Source organism: Chiloscyllium plagiosum, unplaced genomic scaffold (genome assembly GCF_037043375.1).
Source record: "Chiloscyllium plagiosum isolate Xiang-an unplaced genomic scaffold, Cpla_swu_hap1 HiC_scaffold_47, whole genome shotgun sequence".
Classification (NCBI taxonomy): Eukaryota; Metazoa; Chordata; class Chondrichthyes; order Orectolobiformes; family Hemiscylliidae; genus Chiloscyllium; species Chiloscyllium plagiosum.
Window position 1 is genome coordinate 7,637,378 of NW_028270185.1, and position 21,338 is coordinate 7,658,715.

Sequence of the window (21,338 nt, forward strand, 5' to 3'; positions counted from 1 at the left end):
TATGAACCTGCACTCCAAGGTCTCTTTGTTCAGCAACACTCCCCAGGACCTTACCATTAAGTATATAGGTCCTGCTAAGATTTGCTTTCCCAAAATGTAGCACCTCACATTTGTCTAAATTAAACTCCATTTGCCACTTCTCAGCCCAATGGCCCATCTGATCAAAATCCCGTTGTTATCGGAAGTAAGCTTCTTTGCTGTCCACTACACCTCCAATTTTGGTGTCATCTGCAAACTTACTAACTATACCTCTTATACTCACATCCAAATCATTTATATAACTGATGAAAAGCAGTGGACCCAGCACCGATCCTTGTGGCATCCCACTGGTCACAGGCCTTCAGTCTGAAAAATAACCCTCCACTATCCCCCTCTGTCTTCTATCTTTGAGCCAGTTCTGTATCTAAATGCATAGTCCTGTTAGGGTAAAAGAAAAGGCTGGTAGGCGTAGGCAATGCTGGATGACTAAAGAAATTGAGGGTTTGGTTAAGAAAAAGAAGGAAGCATATGTAAGGTATAGACAGGGTAGATCGAGAGAATCCTTAGAAAAGTATAAAGGAAATAGGAGGGAAATCAGGAGGGCAAAACGGGGACATGAGATAGCTTTGGCAAATAGAGGAAAGGAGAATCCAAAGGGTTTTTACAAATACATTCAGGACCAAAAGGTAACTAGGGAGCAAATAGGGTCCCTCAAAGATCAGCAAGGTGGCCTTTGTGTGGAGCTGCAGGAGATGGGGGAGATACTAAATGAGTATTTTGCATCAGTGTTTACTGTGGAAAAGGACATGAAAGATATAGAATGTAGGGAAATAGATGGTGACATCTTGAAAAATGTCCATATTACAGACGAGGAAGTGCTGGATGTCTTGAAACACAAAGGTGGCTAAATCCCCAGGACCAGATCAGGTGTACCCAAGAACTCTGTGCAAAACTAGGGAAGTGATTGCTGGGCCCCTTGCTGAGATAATTGTATCATCAATTGTCACAGGTGAGGTGCTGGAAGACTGCAGGTTGGCTAACGTGGTGCCACTGTTTAAGAAGGGTGGTAAGGACAAGCTAGGGAACTGTAGACCAGTGAGCCTGACGTCGGTGGTGGGCAAATTGTTGCAGGGAATCCTAAGGGATAGGATGCACATGTATTTGGAAATGCAAGGACTGATTAGGGATAGTCAACATGGCTTTGTGCGTGAGAAACCATGTCTCACAAACATGACTGAGTTTTTTGAAGAAGTAACAAAGAGGATTGATGATGGCAGAGCACTGGATGTGATCTTATATGAACTTCAGTAAGACGTTCGACAAGGTTCCCCACGGGAGACCGGATAGCAAGGTTAGATCTCATGGAATATAGGGAGAACTAGCCATTTGGATACAGAACTGGCTCAAAGGTGGAAGACAGAGGGTGGTGGTAGAGGGCTGTTTTTCAGACTGGAGGCCTGTGACAAGTGGAGTGTCACAAGGATCGGTGCTGGGACCACTACTTTTCGTCATTTAAATAAATGATTTGGATGCGAGCATAAAAGAGGTATAGTTAGTAAGTTTGCAGATGATACCAAAATTGGAGGTGTAGTGGATAGTGACCTCAGAGTAAAGTGGGATCTTGATAAGATGGGCCAAAGGGCTGAGGAGTGGCAGGTGGAGTTTAATTTAGGTAAATGCGAGGTGCAGCATTTTGGGAAAGTAAATCTTGGCAGGACCTGTACACTTAATGGTAAGGTCCTGGGGAGTGTTGCTGAACAAAGAGACCTTGGAGTGCAGGTTCATAGCTCCTTGCAAGTGGAGTTGCAGGTAGATAGGATAGTGAAGGCGGCTTTTGGTATGCTTTCCTTTATTGGTCACAGTATTGAATACAAGTGTTGGGAGGTCATATTGTGGCTGTACAGGACATTGGCAAGGCCAATGTTGGAATATTGCATGCAATGCTGGTCTCCTTCCTATTGGAAGGATGTTGTGAAACTTGAAATGGTTCAGAAAAGATTTACAGGATTGGAGGATTTGAGTTATAGGGAGAGGTTGAATAGGCTGGGGCTGTTTTCCCTGGAGAGGCTGAGGGGTGACCTTATAGAGGTTTATATAATCATGAGGGGCATGGATAGGATAAATAGACAAAGTCTCTTCCCTGGGGTGGGGGAGTCCAGAACTAGAGGGCATAGGTTTAGCGTGAGAGGGGAAAGATGTAAAAGAGATCTAAGGGAGTTCAGGGGGGGCCAGCTAAATCACTCTTTCAGACAGCCAGCATGGTAACAAGCTGAAAGGCCTGCTTTTGCCATGTTACCATTCTATTTTTATAAATTCCAGGGAATACAAACCCCTTTTATGCATTCCCAACCTGTCATTTAATCTTTAGTCTTACCTGTGCTTCACTTAGCCCCAATTCAATCATCTCCAGTGATCTCTGGATGAGGCAGGTCTTCTCTTCCACCAAGTGAGCTTCTTCATCTTCAGTCAGACCATGCAGTGTTTCCTGCAGGTTCTGTAGGATGGTGTTGTTTTCATTCTTCAGTGCCTCCAGCCCTTGGATGACCTGCTTGGTGCTGGTAATGATCTCATCTGCACTCAGTTTCTCATTTAACTGCACCATTGTGGACATGACGCTATGGTCCCTGTGTGCAGGAGGCAAAGTCCATTAGTGGGAATTAATTATTCATCTGCATTAATGTGATCTTCCCTCAACGGAAGAGAAAATGCCTCAAATTTCCTAAAAGGTTTAATGAATGTATGCATTGCTCACTGTACTTGTGATTTCGAGTAAGTCAGCTGATCTCAGTTGAGCAAGAGAACAAACAGCTAAAATTGATCTTCGGATAGGAAAAGAGAAATAAAGAAAAACTGTTCATAAGCCAAAAGCCAACTGAAATGGTTCACTTCACCCATTCTTGGGAATGCCCATGTAAACAAGATCCTAGAGATCAAACAATGCAGTCAAGGGAACATTGTGACATAGCGGTATTATTACTGGATTATTATTACCGGCAAATTCTCTGGAGACACAGGTTTAAAATTCCATTATGTCAGGCCTCAAATTCAGTTAGGAACACAGGAACAGGAGTAGGCCAATGAGCCCCTTAAGACTGTTCCATCATTCAATGAGATCAAGGCTGATCTGTGGCCCAACCCCACATACCAGTCTTTGGCCCATGCTCCTTAAGGCCTTTTGTTAAACAAACGTTTACCTCAGATTTAAAATTAACAACTGATCTACAAACAGCAGTGTTCCAAACATCTCCCATCCTAACATCTCTCCTCAACAGTCTGGCCCTAGTTCACAGCAACAAAAAATCTGAATACAACACTAGTCTCAGCAATAGCGAGCATGAACCTATTGTTTATTGTTGTCAAAAACCTATCTGGCTTATTAATGCCCTTTAGCAAAGGAAATCTCTGTCCTTACTTGGTCTGGCCTACATGTGAATCCTCAGATTGTTTGTCTCTTTTGGCTGGCCTTAGACATGACAGTAGAAAGCCATTCCAATCAATGTCAGTGAGGGTTGAGCAACAAATGCTAGTCTGGTCAGTGACACTCAAATCCAATGAAGGGCAAAGGAAATTTAAAAGTGTAGGAAGTCAGCTCCTTCACAACAGGTGGCTATAAAATTAGGAGGAGGTGAATGACCTGGGAACAAGGTTCAAGCGGAAACTTCATCCCAAAAATTCTGAAAGACTTTTAAATTTAAACGTCATCTTATTGTATCTTGAAGGACTCAAGACAATAGGGCAATCATGGACAAGTGGCAGCCATTTTACAGCAAGGTCCCGTAAAGTGCAATTACATACACACCACTGCCTTAGGACAAAAAGGGTGGGCAATAACTGGTTTTACTAACACTGTAATGACAACAAATTTAAAACTGAACAAACAATAACAACATGTTTTTGAAAATAAAATTTTGTCTCCTACCACGTTGAGACACATAATTGTCAGCGAGGCAGAAAGTGAAAAATAAACTGCTTTTAGTGTGATTGACCTCAGATTTCTCCAGGTAAAACAGCTGAAGATGTGCAAACACTAAATACAATAGAGGAGCTGTCGACTGTGGAGCAGTATACAAAGAACTTGCACTTATACATTGCCTTTCACAATCGCGAGATGTTCCGAAGTGCTTTGCGATGCGAATGCTGTTACGAAGTAGAAAATACAGCAGCCAACTTGCACACAGTATGCTCCTATAAACAGCAAAAGGATGACCAAATAATCCATTTTAGTGATGTGGATCGAGGGATTAACGTCAGCCCAAAAGGCCAGGAATAAATCCCCTGCTCTTCCTTGAAATCCTTTTGTGGGATCTTAAGTGCCCACCTTAGGGGACAAAAAAACTACCTCGTGCAAAAGACTAATCTACTCAACAGAGTAGCCCTCCTCAGTGCGAGCAATAGAGGGTCAGCCTCTATTTTTGTGCTCAAGTCCCAAATCGGAACTGGAACCCACAAATAGATGTAATAGACCCTTGAGTAAGTAAAGCAGAGAGCCAGGGCGAAAGGCAGTACTCAGGTCAGAGTTACCCCGATCATCTGTAGTAACATTGTTAAAGTTATTTATGATATTAACTGCAGAGAGTGGCTGAGGAAAATTTCTTCCTGGAAAGCAATAGTAAAGAATGAATATACAGTAAATAGCTTAAGTTCCCCACCCTACTACCTCTTAATTTTCATTTTGCAACTCTTTCTACTTTACTGTAATTCCTGATAGATTACATCACCATTCATTTCTACCTACTGCTCTTCTATGAGATAAAATCCTAACTCAAAAGGTGAACATTGAAGCATAAAGAGCCTGACTCAAATATAACATTGTCCTCTAACATCAGGTATTTTAAAATCACCAGGTTTCAGTGAGAAATAGCACGATGCTGCCCCACATTTGCAAGGCTGCAATGATGAGTTGCTAACTTGGCTATCCTATTCATGACCATTTGCAGATCAGTACACTTTACGCCTCATGAAAAGGAGTTACGGTTAGTTTGCACATAGCAAATTTCTATAAAAGGTGATTAACGACCTGATAATCTAGACCAGACTGAAGGATAAATATCGGACACGACATCAAGCAAAATTTTCCTTCCCTTCCCTTCCCGATAATAGAACAATGGGATCATTTACCTTGAAAAAGCCAGGCCTCAGTTTAACTTGTCTCAAAGACAGCACCTCTGACAGTGTAGCAGTCCATCAGTACTGGCACAGGGAGCATTGGTCTTGGTTTTTGAAATCAAGCCCTGGAGTGGGATGTGAACTTAGAATCATAAAATAGAATCATAGGATCACTACAGTGTGGAAACAGGCCATTCGGCCCAACAAGTCCACACCAACCCTATCCTATCCCTGCATGCCCCATGTCTAATTTACAGAGAGTGCACATCCCTGGACACTACTGGCCATGATAAATTGCCCATCCAACTAACCTGCACATCTTTGGACTGTGGGAGGAAACCGGAGCACCCAGAGGAAACCTATGCAGATATGGGGAGAATGTGCAAACTCCACACACAGTTGCCAGAGGGTGGAATCGAACCTGGGTCCCTGGTGCTGAAGCAGCAGTGCTAACTGTTAAGCCACCCCACCATGCTACCCATCTAAGCCACCACGCCACCCTTTTGATCAAAGTTGAGAGTGCTGCCAAATAAACTTTATCATGAACTCAGTGCTTACACTGAGTGTCGCAAACAGCAAGGTCCCCAGGCACCTCACCTAGTAAAACACAGAAATTATAACTTTGTTAAAAACTAGCTGTGCTCAGAAAATAACCTAGCTGGCTGTCTAGCTCTGCATTTTAGTAATCACAATGCACTTGGAAATATATTTGTCTGATAATTCATAATTAGAAATGGCTGGAGGTATCAATAACGTTACAGCTACAATCAGTCGGTTCCACCCTCCTCTCCAAGCTATCACCTTTACCCTCATCTCCATCCACCTATTGCACTCTCAGCTACCACCTTCTCGATCAGCCCCACACCCCCTCCCATTTATCTTTTCACCATGAGACTCCCAGCCTCATTCCTGATGAAGGGCTCCAGCCTGAAATGTCGACTCTCTTGCTCCTTGAATGCTGCCTGACCTGCTGTGATTTTCCAAAAACACACACAGCTCTGATCTCCAACATCTGCAGACCTCACCGTCTCCTAGTCGGTGCTACTTGTTGATTCTGGCCAGACAGCGGCTTTTACTACTGGTAATCACGTTCCCTCCAATGACAGACAGATAGAGAGATTGAGGACAAAACACTTCACTTACAAAGTTGTCAAAGATTGAAGCTTTCGAACTAGGGATGAAACGAGACAAAGACTATAAAGGAAAAGATGAAGAGACATTCCGGGTGGAGAAAAACATTGGGGAAATGAGAAAACAGCAGGGCAGTGAGGTTTTTGGATTGCTCTGGCGAAGAGATTTTCCAAACTTAAAAGCAAAATACTATGGACGCTGGAGATCTGAAATAAGAACCGAAAAAGCGTTGGAGAAACTCAGCAGGGCTGGCAGCATCTGTGAAGACAGTTGCAAAATTAACATTTTGAGTCTAATTGCACTTTTTTGAACAGAACAGAAATGATCCAACGAAGAGTCATGCTGGACTCAAAACATCAACTTTGTTTCTCTCCACAGATTCTGCTGGTCCTACTGCATTTCTCCAGAACTTTCTGTTTGTATAAACATGATGGATAAATAGGAGACAGTGAGGTCTGCAGATGCTAGAGATCAGAGTCGAGTGCGTGTTGCTGGAAAAGCACAGCAGGTCAGGCAGCATCCGAGGAGCAGGAGAATCAACATTTTGGGCCGGAGCCCTTCATCAGGAATGAGGTTGGAAGCCTCGGGGGTGGAGAGATAAATGGGAGATAAAAGCCTACTGCTTGCCATTAATTCTTAGCATTGAGGAGTTGGGAAATCACAGGGTAGATCAAGTATTGCAGACACTACTGTACACAACGACTGAGCACCACCAACCCCCGGGTGACACATGGCTATCAGTGATCCTTGCAGAAGGAGTAGGTTTTTGGGTGTTGTGCAAAAACATGGATAAGTTTAATGATCATTCTTCTTCACTAGACCCAGGTCTCAGTTTCCACCATCTGAATCAAAAAATCTTTCCCACTTCCCACCCTACTAAAAAAGTCCCTGGAGGAATGAAAATTGTTTTGAGTGCACTGGAACCACTGAGTACTTAAAACCTATCCTGCAGGCAACACTCTCAGCCAGGGGACAGCACTGGGATGGAAATGGCAGACTGTCTAATGCAATTGGACAGGACTCATCCAAAACATATAAAAGGGTTTGTCAATCTTTGGCATTTTCTGTAATCTTAGGAGTTGTGACCTTGTTAAAATAAAAAAAGGGAAACAGGTGAATGACTCAAAAAAGCCCAAATTTAGTTAACTGAATGTTAAAATGGCATTGCTTATTTTCCCTTCACTTTAACCTTCCCAGCCCCCTCCACTGTCACAACACACAGATGTTTTGAAATGAGCAAGGAGACTTCCCTGCAGTTACATAACATTGAACTATTCAAATGTGCAAGACCAGAATTTTTAAGAACAGAAAAAATTTGAGATGCACAGCTGGGTATAAGTGACAAAAGAGTTTAAAATCACAGGCAGACGTTCTTAGCAGAGGAAGTTCCACATGACAGCTTTCCCAAGATCCTCGCAAATGGCCCTACTCAAAATGTCAAGGTGATTTTCTCTTTTCGATGCCAGGCATACATTTGCTGCTTTGATTAAAAATCCTGATGGTGCCAACACCTTGGTATGTGGACATACAGCAGCATAGATGGCTAACATGATGTCAGATCTTTCACAGGGTAATTCGTTGCAAGAGAGATTGCGGGAGAGGATACACTATAAGCAGACCATTCTGGGCTGGAGTTTAGCTAAGGGGGTAGCTCAAGTTAGGAAATATCCTGACTCATTGGAACCATCTTAGTAAAATCCAACCTGAAACATGTTTTTCTAACTCTGGGAGTCAGGAATCAAGTCAGATCTTCAACCCTAGAAGCAGAGCAAAAGCAGACACAAGGTTGGGCAAATGGAACAACAGGCTAATTAGAAGGTCAGCCTGAATTTGCTGGAAATTCATTCCAGTTACTTTGGAAATTGTTAGGATCTCTAGCCCTCACTGTTCACATGATCTGACCCATTTCCAGATCCTCCATGTCAACTGAGGCATCCCATGCACCCCTCCTGCTTTGTTCCTCATCGTCTCAATGCACATGCATACCTCCCCATCCTCCTACCCCTCAATGTCTTTCCCAGTGTCCATCTTGGGCAGACCTATGGAGCCACACAGAGATAAAGTAACAAACTTCTCACAGAACAATACCATTTTCATTCCTACACACGACAGAAGAAAAAAGAACTCCCATTCATAAAATCCATTCAACGTTTTTAAGTCTTAAGTGGTTTATTCCTTATAAAAGGAAACTCCTATTCAGACTTGACATCAAAAACAAAAAAGTGAATCCTTTAATTATGTTCAAAACTTTCAATGAAATTATGAACTCAGAAACCTTTGCTTTGATAACTGAACCTTTTGAAACTCAGCTAAGAAATGCTCTGACATGATAGCTCTTGGGGATATGTCAAAGAGCTCTACTGAAAATGCACCAAATACTAAAGCTCCCCCCCCCCCCCCGCCCAATCTATATCAATCAAAGCAGTCCAACAAAAGGTTGCTTTCCCTAACAGCTGAAAACTTTTTTCTAACATAGAACAGTTTAACTGTTGGGCATTTTATTTAAAAAAAACTTCAGTACATGACAGTTATACAGACCCTACTTAATGTCCCAAGAACATTAATATCTACTCCAGCAATTCCTGATGCCAATTCCTGCAGGATAAAACCATTGCAACAGCCAATATAGGGTCTATTTCCCCTACCAAAGTTTAGTTCTAGCACAAATAGAGTGGAGATTCCATTTCTAGGACCTCAGCAGAGAATTCCTGACTGCAAACTCTGGTCCGATGTCTCACAAAGCAAAAAGAAAGTGATGTTTCCAAATGAAGTTTTTCAGAATACAGAAGAACTGAGCAGTCTGTTGCTCTGCTGGTCAGTGGTGTCATCTTGTGAGCCACTAGTGGAGAGTAGTAGGTGGTATCTTATCTTAACTACTCCATCCAATAAAGCTCTGATTAGAGTTGCACCCATTCACCAATGTGACATGATAAAATCATGAGGAGCATGGATAGGATAAATAGACAAAGTCTCTTCCCTGGGGTCAGGGAGTCCAGAACTAGAGGGCATAGGTTTAGGGTGAGAGGGGAAAGATATAGATTAGATTAGATTAGATTACTTACAGTGTGGAAACAGGCCCTTCGGCCCAACAAGTCCACGCCGAAGCGTAACCCACCCATACCCCTACATTTACCCCTTTACCTAACACTACGGGCAATTTAGCAAGGCCAATTCACCTGACTTGCACATCTTTGGACTGTGGGAGGAAACCGGAGCCCCCGGAGGAAACCCACGCAGACACGGGGAGAACGTGCAAACTCCACACAGTCAGTCGCCTGAGTCGGGAATTGAACCCGGGTCTCTGGCGCTGCGAGGCAGCAGTGCTAACCACTGTGCCACCGTGCCGCCCATAAAAGAGACCTAAGGGGCAACTTTTTCACACAGAGGGTGGTATGTGTATGGAATGAGCTGCCAGAGGAAGTGGTGGAGGCTACTACGATTGCAACATTTAAAAGGCATTTGGATGGGGAGATGAATAGCAAGGGTTTGGAGGGATATGGGCCAAGTGCTGATTGGGTTGGGATATCTGGTCGGCATGGACGGGTTGGAACAAAGGGTCTGTTTCCGTGCTGTACATCTCTATAACTATGACTCTATGACAACCCTTGAGACAGACAAACAAGACAAGCTTTGTGTACCAGATGGTTGTATTACAGACTATCCTGAAAACACAATATTTTATCAACTGTACAAAGGCTGCTCTGTTTATCCTTTACCAAAAAGCGCTACTGTAACAAGCCATACTTTAAACAAACTTTCTTAAAAGAATTGTTTCAACAGTCAATGGGAAGGAAACGATAATTTGCTCTATTTTGCACAAATTAATATTTCATAACAAAGAGGCCTGAAATTGATATGTTTTTAAAAAAAAAACTAAATTGTCTCCAAGCTGTGCAATATCTTTGAAATTACAATGATTTAGGTAATTACAGCAGCCGGGAAGAGCTGAGAGAGAATTGACCAGATCATCTGTATGTTACAGTGACGTTCCTTGAGGGAAATGGATAGGATAGAGAGTGGAGCTCAATGCTCTTTGCTGAATGAAATAGAATTATGCTCATACTCCCTCAGGAATGTATAGAGTTCCACCATGACCTTTTATGCTCATCTCTCTCAAACAGGGTTTGAACCCACAACATTTTGATTTAGAAGCAAAGATACTACATCTATCAGCAACAAATACCAAATGTCATAAATTGGTACTGAAGGATTTCAATGCCCAGCGGAATAGACAGATTGTTAACAATCCAAGACTGGTGACTCCAACAATGCAGTATGTCCCCACTGCTACAATGGCAAATAGATTATATCAGAGGGGTCAAACACAATGGACAAGGTGCCCACATTAAACATCCTGCTGCTAGGCTTAATCCACATCCCACAAAGTGTTATCTGCACAGACTGGACAGGAAACAGTATGCATTTCTATGGCCATGAGAATAATATTTGTACATTCTTGGCGTACAAGTTGACCCTCCTGTTTGCCCACTATGCTACACTCAATAGTAGCTGAAAATGTGTTGCTGGAAAAGCGCAGCAGGTCAGGCAGCATCCAGGGAACAGGAGAATCGACGTTTCGGGCATAAGCCCTTCTTCAGGAATACAGCAACACATTTTCAGCTCTGATCTCCAGCATCTGCAGACCTCACTTTCTCCTTTTTACACTCAATAGTAGTCAAGCTTAATCTTTCACTTGACAAATGCATGTTTACCAACTTGTAACTGGGCTTGAAACTGGCTACATTGCAAATATGCGCTGAAGTCTAATACATACCTATACAGAGAGAACCTTAGGTGGCAAGCAATGAACAGAAGTGAGTCTTCCAAAAAACAATTACTGAAGCATTACGCTGGTTTCAAGCCAGAAGTCATAACATTTGCTAACTCGTCATTAAAAATTGATCTGGTTCGCTAACATCCCCTTTAGTGAAGGAAATCTACCTGGTCTGGTCAATGAGACTCCAGACTCTCAGCAATGCCGTTTACTCCTACCTAACCTGTAAAATGGCCACAGAAGCTACTCAGTTCAAGGATAATTAGGGATGAACAACAAATGTAGGCCTTGCCAATGATCCCGCCACGTCCCATAAAAGAATAAGTTAAAATTAATCCAGCACACTGACTAATTTAACTTACGAAGCAGGCTACGCAGAACTGACCTACGCAACCTCTAACACTCAAGAACACCAACATTTGAATGTTCCTGTCCAAGTCTGACACAAATCTCACTTGAAAAAAATTCACCATTCCTTTCCAATCACTGGATCAAAATCCTGGAACTCTCACCTCTAACATCTCTGCACGTTTCCCTAATCCATACAGACTGTAGTGGATCAAAAAGGATCACCATTACCTTCACCACAGTAATTAGGGATGGGGCAACAAATGCTGGCCCAGCCAGTAATGCTCACATCCTCTGAATGATTTACGAAACTGTTTACTCAAACTACATTCAACACGTTGTATTTATGAAAAAGATGTCACGAACATTCCAAACAGAAGAATTCTTGAAGACAAAAGATGCTCTTCAATGAGAATGCTTTGTGCTATGGTTCCTTGGGTCAGCTGTCTCGTTCTAACTTAAGTCAGAGATTGAGAGTTCAAATTTCATAATGGAGACCAGAGGACAAAATCCAGGCTGACATTTCCAAAGCAAAATAGAGGAAGTGAACATTGTCAAATTTGCTGTGCCACGCAATGAATGAAGCATTAAACCAACGCCCTGTCTACTCTCTAGGTCAAGTGCAAAAAGTGCCTTGGCTTTTCTCGAAACAGAGCTCTGGATTTTTCCCTGGTGTCCTGATATGTATACTTATTCCTTTCATAAGGATTCGTTGGAGCATGCTGTGTGACAAGTGGCTGCTGCGCTTCCTGCATGAGATAATCACTACTCTTCAAGAGTGCTTCTTAAGGTGTGAAGTGCTCAATGGCATCCTGGGGTTGTGAAAGACATTATACAACTGCATATTGGGTCCCCTTGCAGTGGTAGTACCCCTATCCCGGAGCAGGAGGAATGGATTCAAGTCCCATCTGCTCCAGAGATGTGTAATAACATCTCTGAACGAGCTGGTTAGCAAAACAGGTTTAACTGCAAACTGTTTCTGCCCTTCTTCCCCTTAGTAAACCCATGATAAGTTCTGTATCATAAAGATTCAAGTAGCTTATTTTAAATTTTAAAAAACTATTTTTATGCTATTGACTTCATGAACATCCGCAACATGATTAGTCAGTAATAGAGGGATTGCGGGAAGAGAAAATCAACAGGAATCTCATTATCAACAGATTAAGAGGCCTCTCTTTGGACACTTGTTTTCCATTCTTGGTTCTTGCATTTCTGCTGAGGCATTCTGGAGGGGGGTTGGGTAGTAACAGTTGCTACAATGCACACTCACAGTGTGCCCATTCCAGAATATTTTATCGCCAGGAGTCTCAGTTAAGAACAGATGCACACACACATTTAAAACTGATATTTCCTTCTCCTGCTGTTTTGTGCCCTCTCCCTCTCCAGCTGCTATCGTGTACTGGAGTACAGTTTCACAAGCACCATAAACCAACCCATGTCCTTCACCCGAGAAGCCTTCCTTGCATACCAACTGAACGAGTGGAATATTTGACTGAACACTGTCACAGACAAACCCAATTCTTTTGCTATCCAACTAGAAATTAAAAATTGCCTTCTTGTCCTCTACCCCTTATTTTCATCCTTATTACCACCCAAGTGAGAGCAGTTAATTTGGCAGCGACTGGGGGTAGAAGATGGGGCTTTCCTGGACTCTACACTTGCATTGTACATTGAACAGCACATGCATGCACATTGTCATTGTCAAGATCTTTTGCTGCTAAGGAGAAAGAGAGGACTTCAGATGCTGGAGACCAGAGTCGAGTGTGTAGGGTGCTGGAAAAGCACAGCCGGTCAGGCAGCATCCGAGGAGCAGGAGAATCGACGTTTCGGGCATAAGCCCTTCATCGGGAATTCTTGCTTTCCCAGAACCACACTCTCGACTCTGTTGCTGTTAAACCAATTTGAAACCAGGGAAGATAAAAGCCACAGGGCAAATGATTGCCGGGAGTGCCACCACAACGAAGTAAAGATGACAGAATTAAAAAGCAGCAGCATTACTCACAAGCTAAACAGTTGCTTTGTTTCTCAGTCCTCAGTGAAGCTGCAAAGTAGCCTTTCTTAGCAGATCAACGAGCAAAACACCTCAGCTCTACAAGAAGTGCTGACATTGGAATGTATAATTATTATTCATATCATTATATGCTCAGTCACAGCTTCACAAAACAACTGATTAAATAGCAAGCAAGTTAGCACAATCTTGCAAACATCAACTTGCAAAATGCAGGCAAATTAAGGCATGTAAATCAGATGCAAAGAGATATTTACCGCATGTTTTAACAGCATCACCTTTTCTGCAAGGCTTCTCTTACGGAACTAGATTTTTTAAAAAAACAAAATCACCTTTCCCTATCTACAGGCATTAATGTTTCCCCGAATAATCACTGTGCAGAAGCCTTGAAAAAAATATATTTGGAGATCTACACTGAATGTCCCACCTTCCACCGTCAACACACTCACTTACAGACAGCATTCTGTTTTGATTGGAAGAAAACAAATAAAAAAGAGAAAATGGGCGAGGCACTTGATAGCACACATCCCAACAGATGTTGAGGTAAACTTAAGTAAACAGGGAATTCCCCAAGGTGGGAGTTTAATCTCAGTGGGGTGTACACACAATTCGGAAGATACATCATATTTTGTTGATGGGGACTGAAACACATACCAGCAAATTACGGAATAAGGTTATAAGGTATTGTAACCAGCTGCACAGAGACCATTGCCTTTGTGCGTCATAATAGTATGTTTTTCCTGCAACACCAATACAATCCGAATGCAACGGACAGCCATGTAACAATTCATAATTCACAATCATGTTTGGCAATGAAGAAAATTCCCATCCTGAGCTCCGAAGGACAAAAGAACTCACTCCACTCTCGGATGCTACTTCTATTTAGGTTAACCTGATGTGGACATTCCACAACAGGATCACAGGGAAAATGTCGATTATTACATTCTGAAGTAGGGTCACCAGATGAGAAACATTAACTGTGTATTCTCCCCATAGACGCTGCTGGACTTGCTGAGTTTCTCCGGTTTTGGTTTCACAGTTAATAAACCAGATTGCTTGGGGCTGCTCTAACGTTATGCCAATCAATGCTAGAAATCAGATTATCTGGTTATGTATGACATTGTTGTTTGTGGGAACTTTCTGCGAGCAAATTAACTGCTGCGTTTTATACATTACAACAGTTTTATACATTACAAAAGTTCTACGTTGGCTGCAAAGTGCTTTGAAATGGCAAGTGGTTACGAAAAGCGCTATATAAATGCAAATTTTTCTTTTTCACCTTAAGCAGCCTGGGGAACTTCAAGAAAAGCTGAAAACGTGTTGCTGGAAAAGCGCAGATCAGACAGTATCTAAGAAGCAGGAGAATCGATGTTTCGGACATGAGCCCTTCTTCAGGCTCTTCTCACCACACTTTCAACCACTGAACCTGGTTCAATTGAACAGTGTTCATGTATTTAAGAGAAGCTGGACAAGTCCCTGAGACAGAAAGAAATATAGAGGTGCTGATGAAATGAGGATGGAGTGAGATAAAGACAGGAGGCAAAAGGCTTTTACTGAATTCAAATAAATTAAAGAACAGGTTGGGAAAGTTTGGACGTAGATCTACTACAACGCTATATGGTAAGGCAGGTTTCAGAGGTCACAGGGCTCACTGGTAGCTTCTAAGTATTCATAGTCACACCAGGATTGAACAGTAGGGCTGGATGGTCTGCTTCTATGCTGTATCTTCTTTGCAATAATTTGGCCAACCTGTCTCTGTCTAGCTAGTGAAAAGCTCATTCGGAATCCTGTGCAAATACAATAGACTGAATGATCTGGTGGCGCTGATGTTGGACTGGGGTGGACAAAGTTAAAAATCACAACACCAGGTTATAGCCAACAGGTTTATTTGGAAGCACCAGCTTTCAGAGCGCTGCTCCTTCATCAGGTGGTTGTCACTTGATGAAGGAGCAATGCTCCGAAAGCTAGTGCTTTCGAATAAACCTGCTGAACTATAACCTGGTGTTGTGTGATTTTTAACTTAATAGGCTGAATAGCCTTCCTTTTTTTGAGCAAAAGGACTCATTCACAGTATGTGGACATCACTGTCCATGCCAGTATTCATTGCCTATCCCTCACTGCAGAGGGCAGTTGAGAGTCAACCACATTGCTGTGGGGTTGGAGTCACATGTAGGCCAGACCAGGTAACGTTGGCAGTTTCCTTCTCTAAAGGACATTAGTGAACTGTAGCAATTCTTGATTAACTCAACATTAACTGGATTTTCATACAGTACATTTCGTAAAGATGAAAACTTGCATTAGACTTCAGTTCATTAACCGAAGTGATCCTCAAAAGGCACAAATCCACTTAATTTATTGTTTTGCATTATAACTTTGAATTTGGCAATCTCTGCTGAAAATTTGTAATGTGGAAAGACAAAGATTAACTGATGATGAATGAAATGTTTGTTTATTATCTGGGTGAACAGTTAAACTTAATCAAAGAAATGATCACAATTATTCAGCAGTTGGACAGAGGCAGATAATGTGTCATGCATTTGGTATGAGATTACAAATTTAGTGAATAGATGTGCAATTAAATTAATTAGCACAATCTAATTTGCTCCCTAATTGTTTAATAAGCCTAAGGTGTTAAGTCAGTGAATCAATCTGTTAACTAACAGAATAATTATAGGTTAGATAAGGAGGACAAAAATAGAGTATTTGCTATTCACTTTCTCAAGTTTGTGCTACCATTTACAGTAAAATTCTCATTTTTGGACATCTCACAACCAGAATGCTCCCCACACCCTAATACAACTGCTCACATCACTAACTGGAAGACGATCAGAGACTAACTGCATCCAGTGCTGTCTAGTAACATTGAGACACAGTCCTGATGAAGGCACAGTTTAAGGCATTGTTTAGATTTAGACCATTGTACTTAATAGCCATCATGGGGAGATGGTTTGATCTCTTAGCCAGGAGGATGGTCAATATGGAGTCCCAGAAAGCAGCAGGTATTGCTGGTCATTCCTTCCAAATATAGTTTTCTTCATTGACCAGCAATTCAATTTACTCGCACAATTGCTTGAAAATGCAGATTTTACTGAGTAAGATCTTTGATCTACATCACCTGCTGAATCCCCACAGTCCCTAATTCGTACACAATCAAAAATTCTATCAATTTTAATCTTGAATATTTTCAAGAACTAATAATCCACAACATTACAGTAAAGAGAATGCTAAAGATTTACAATACGCTGTGAAGAAATTTTATCCAAGTTAGAATAAATAAAACAGAAATAAATTAAAATAAAGCAAATAAAAATATTTTAAAAATGATAAATATAAAATTCATGAAAAAATTAAAATGAACTAAAATTAATAGGACAAAAATAAATCAATGTAAAACAAAATACAGAATAAAATTAAATAAAATGTCCAAAAGGAAAAATATTACAGGACAAAGATAAAGCAAAATCTCAAGAATATTAAACAAAAAAGTATATAGTGTACAGAAACATAAAGAAAAATCAGATATTAAAATGAAAACTTCTAACAGTACAAAAAACCATGAGGCAAAAACATTGAAAATAAAATTTTAAAAATATACTAACATCACAAGAGATTTAAAAGAAAAACATTTTAAACAGACTTAAAATAGAAATAACATTTAAAAACTGAATACGAACATTAACAGACAGAAATGCAAAATTAATATTACAAATAAGTAAAAGCAACCTAATAATTTTAAAAGCACAGAACTAAATAAATTGAAATGATAAAGTATGAAATAGTAAATATAAATAATAAATTGCAAACGTGAGGTGTGTAACTGGTGATGGGTTGTGTATTGGTTAGTTAGGCGCTAGTTAATGGATAACCTGTATTTTCTAGTCCGTCCCTGGGGAGGGGCCTGAGGGTGTTCGGAGCCTCCGGCCTCCCCTGCAGCTGCACTCACCGCTCGCTCGTGCCCTCGCCTTCTCCCTGCCGTGTCCGGCGGCCGGGCTGCAGTAGCTGAGGGGCCGGTTACCGGTTGTCCCCGGGATGAAGGAAGAGATGTGCCGGTACCCGCTCCGCCTCCGTCGCCAAGGCCCCGTTGCTAGGTAACTGCTCCTGCTCACCCAACTACCCAGCCCATTACCTCATCGATCCGGGGGGGCGTGGCCGGGGATGGAGGGGCGTGGTCAGGCGGACCAGGCTTATCACGTGGGCTGACGGCTCAGGTCGGGGTGTGGCAGAGCTTGCCTAAGCGTGGGGGGGCGTGCTCTGGGTGGAGGGGCGCGGCCAAGGTGGGACCCGGATGGAGAGGTGCGGCCTCATCACCGTGATCCGGCAGCCGGATGAAGCAGCCAAGTTAGAGGGGCGTGGTCAAGGGGCGCGGGTGGGCGGGCTTGGATGGGGGGGCGTGGCGAGGAGGTGGGTGGGCCCCACCTGTCGTCACGTGGTCCGGCGGTGGCCTGAAGGTGCCGGGTGGGAGGGGCGTGGTCAAGGGTCGCGGCTGAGGTAGGGGCGGGCCCTGGAAGGCTTCCCATTCTCGTCACATGGTTCGGCGCGGTGATGTAATCCGCCCCGTTCACGGTCACGTGGTTTATGTTCCACGACGTTGAGTGACAGCTGTTCTCATTACGTAATTGCCAGGTCGTTCTCGTCACGTGATCTCAGTCATGTTGCCATTATCACACACCATGCTAATCCTTGATGCACTGCAAATGTCAATCTTTCTTACAGTCTGAAAGCAATTCACATAAAGCTGCAATACATTATTTTCCAAAGTGTTATTGCTGCTTGTAATGTAGGAAAGGTGATAGCTAATTGAGGCACAGCAAGCTCCCAAAAACAGCAATGCCAGAGTTATGCGGCATGGTAACAGACACTTTAGTCACCCCACTCCATGCCGCCTAGGCCCATTGCCTTCAATGTTATGATCGTCTGAACGCTCATTGAAATATTTTTTAAAAGGGTGAGGTTTCCCGCTTCAACTACCTTCCCAAATTAGACAAAGCAGGAGGCTAGAAGAACACAGCAAGCCAGCAGCACCCCCCCCCAGGCTGTGCATTCCAGACCCCCACTACTCTCTGGGTGCAAAACATCCTTAAATCCCCTCTAAACGTCCTACCTTTTAATTGAAAACAATGTTATTGACCCTTCGACAAAATGACCGAGAGAACTCTGAGGCAAGGACAAGATGGGCCAAATGGCCCTTTTGTGTGGTGTACCATTTCTCTGGGGAGAAAGTGAAGACTGCAGATGCTGGAGATCAGAGCTGAAAATGTGTTGCTGGAAAAGCGCAGCAGGTCAGGCAGCATCCAGGGAACAGGAGAATCGACGTTTCGGGCATAAGCCCTTCTTCAGGAATGAGGAAAGTTTGTCCAGCAGGCTAAGATAAAAGGTAGGGAGGAGGGACTTGGGGGAGGGGCATTGGAAATGTGACAGGTGGAGGGAGGTCAAGGTGAAGGTGATAGGCCGGAGTGGGGTGGGGGCGGAGAGGTCAGGAAGAAGTTTGAGGGATTTGACTGAGGTAAGGTGGGGGGAGGGGAAATGAGGAAACATTTACTATAAACCGACCGACTCCCACAGCTACCTAGACTACACCTCCTCCCACCCTGCCCCCTGTAAAAACGCCATTTCATATTCCCAATTCCTTCGTCTCCGCCGCATCTGCTCCCAGGAGGACCAGTTCCAAAACCGTACAACCCAGATGGCCTCCTTCTTCAAGGACCGCAATTTCCCCCCAGACGTGGTCGACAATGCCCTCCACCGCATCTCTTCCACTTCCCGCTCCTCCGCCCTTGAGCCCCGCCCCTCCAACCGCCACCAAGACAGAACCCCACTGGTCCTCACCTACCACCCCACCAACCTCCATGTACAGCGTATCATCCGCCGTCATTTCCGCCACCTCCAAACAGACCCCTCCACCAGGGATATATTTCCCTCCCCTCCCCTATCAGCGTTCCGAAAAGACCACTCCCTCCGTGACTCCCTCGGCAGGTCCACACCCCCCATCAACCCAACCTCCACTCCCGGTACCTTCCCCTGCAACCACAAGAAATGCAAAACTTGGGCCCACACCTCCCCCCTTACTTCCCTCCAAGGCCCCAAGGGACACTTCCATATCCGCCACAAATTCACCTGCACCTCCACACACATCATCTATTGCATCCGCTGCACCCTATGTGACCTCCTCAATATTGGCGGGACAGGCCGCTTACTTGCGGAACGTTTCAGAGAACACCTCTGGGACACCTGGACCAACCAACCCAACCACCCCGTGGCTCAACACTTCAACTCCCCCTCCCACTCCACCAAGGACATGCAGGTCCTTGGACTCCTCCATCGCCAGACCATGGCAACACGACGGTTGGAGGAAGAGCGCCTCATTTTCCACCTGGGAACCCTCCAACCACAAGGGATGAACTCAGATTTCTCCAGTTTCCTCATTTCCCCTCCCCCCACCTTGTCTCAGTCAAATCCCTCGAACTCAGCACCGCCTTCCTAACCTGCAATCTTCTTCCTGACCTCTCCGCCCCCACCCCACTCCTGCCTATCACCCTCACCTTGACCTCCCTCCACCTATCGCATTTCCAATGCCCATCCCCCAAGTCCCTCCTCCCTACCTTTTATCTTAGCCTGCTGGGCACACTTTCCTCATTCCTGAAGAAGGGCTTATGCCCGAAACGTCGATTCTCCTGTTCCCTGGATGCTGCCTGACCTGCTGCGCTTTTCCAGCAACACATTTTCAGCTATCATTTCTCTGGTTCTACCAGGAGGATATTTTGAGTGATCAGCTCCACCAACTGACTGTTGGTGCCTTATCGCCAACAAACACATGACATACCATCAATGACCAGTTCATCCACTTTCCAGATGTTGGTCAAGGAGTAAACATCAGCGAGGGCAAATGATGTCCACCTGAAGGGCAAAATGTGGGGCTAACATCACCTCCCTGTAAAGTGCGTTCTCTGACAGTGCAGCACTCGCTCAGTACAATACGGGCAGGTGTCACATGGGATTTATACTCCTGTCTATAGTGCAGGACGCAGTGCCGTCACCTCTGACTCAGGCAGTGAGACATGTTGTAGTTTCAGATATTGCCTATCTGACATCTTCATGTACCTGTAATTCTGAACTTCTGGGATCCTATTCCAAGTCACATCCGCTGCTTTCAAGTATCAATGCTTGCAGTCACTTCCTTTTATTTTAAATATCTCATCCTCAGGTTCAAATCTTTCAAAACGTTTGCCCCGCTTATCTCCGTAAACTCCTCGAGATCTATAACCTTGCAGTATTGCTGCAGTGTGCTAATGTTGACCCCTTGTCTCCAAGTTACATTGTTCCACAAATGCCGACTCAGGGTTCAAAACTGTGGAATTCCCTCCCTAAACCCCGCTACCCCTCCCTACCTCCGACCTCCTACCTCCTTAAAACATGGCTCTGTGACCAGGCTTTTGGTTATTGGTCCCAAAATCTCCTTATATGGCTCAGTGTAAAATGTTATTTCATAATCGCTTTTATGAAGCAGTTGAGGATGTTTTACTGCTTGAAAGGCACTATTTAAATGCAAATATCGCTCCATGCAATTCTGCAAATGACAGATGGGCTCACAACTCCTGCACAACACTTGCAGAAACCCTGCCATCCAGCAGGAAGGATTCTCTTCCACTCACACTGGCATGGAGTGGGAAAAGCCCTGGGCAGAACCATAATCAGAATGTTAAAAATCACACAACACCAGGTTATAGTCCAACAGGTTTATTTGGAAGCATTAGCTTTCAGAGCGCTGCTCCTTCACCAGCTGGTTGTGGAGTACACATTAGTAAGACACAGAATTTATAGCAAAAGTTTACAGTGTGATGTAACTGAAATTATACATTGAAAAATATCTTGATTGTTTGTTAAGTCTCTCATCTGTTCGAATGACCATGATAGTTTCACTTCTTTCATATGTAAATCACAAAACCTTTTTTAAAAGTTACATTCTCAGGTTCACCGTAACAATTGGTGTCAGCC

General features: G+C 43.5%; 1 protein-coding gene across 5 annotated transcripts in view; it reads right to left on the reverse strand.

Annotated features, from left to right (window-relative positions):
* The window catches only part of klc3 (kinesin light chain 3), a 77,116-nt gene extending 59,671 nt beyond the window's left edge, over window positions 1-17,445 (reverse strand). For 2 of the 5 annotated variants that reach the window (XM_043680845.2, XM_087984094.1), the window contains exons 1-2: window positions 13,604-13,708; window positions 2,354-2,603 (exon numbers count right to left, since the gene is read on the reverse strand). In XM_043680845.2, coding sequence (XP_043536780.1) covers window positions 2,354-2,603; window positions 13,604-13,608 — 255 coding nt within the window. In that variant the 5' untranslated portion in view covers window positions 13,609-13,708. Of the gene's footprint in view, window positions 1-2,353; window positions 2,604-5,097; window positions 5,211-13,340; window positions 13,440-13,603; window positions 13,719-17,289 lie in introns of those variants that run through there. The other 3 variants (XM_087984091.1, XM_087984093.1, XM_087984090.1) reach the window with 3 other exon arrangements.
* Window positions 17,446-21,338: the final 3,893 nt, after the last annotated feature.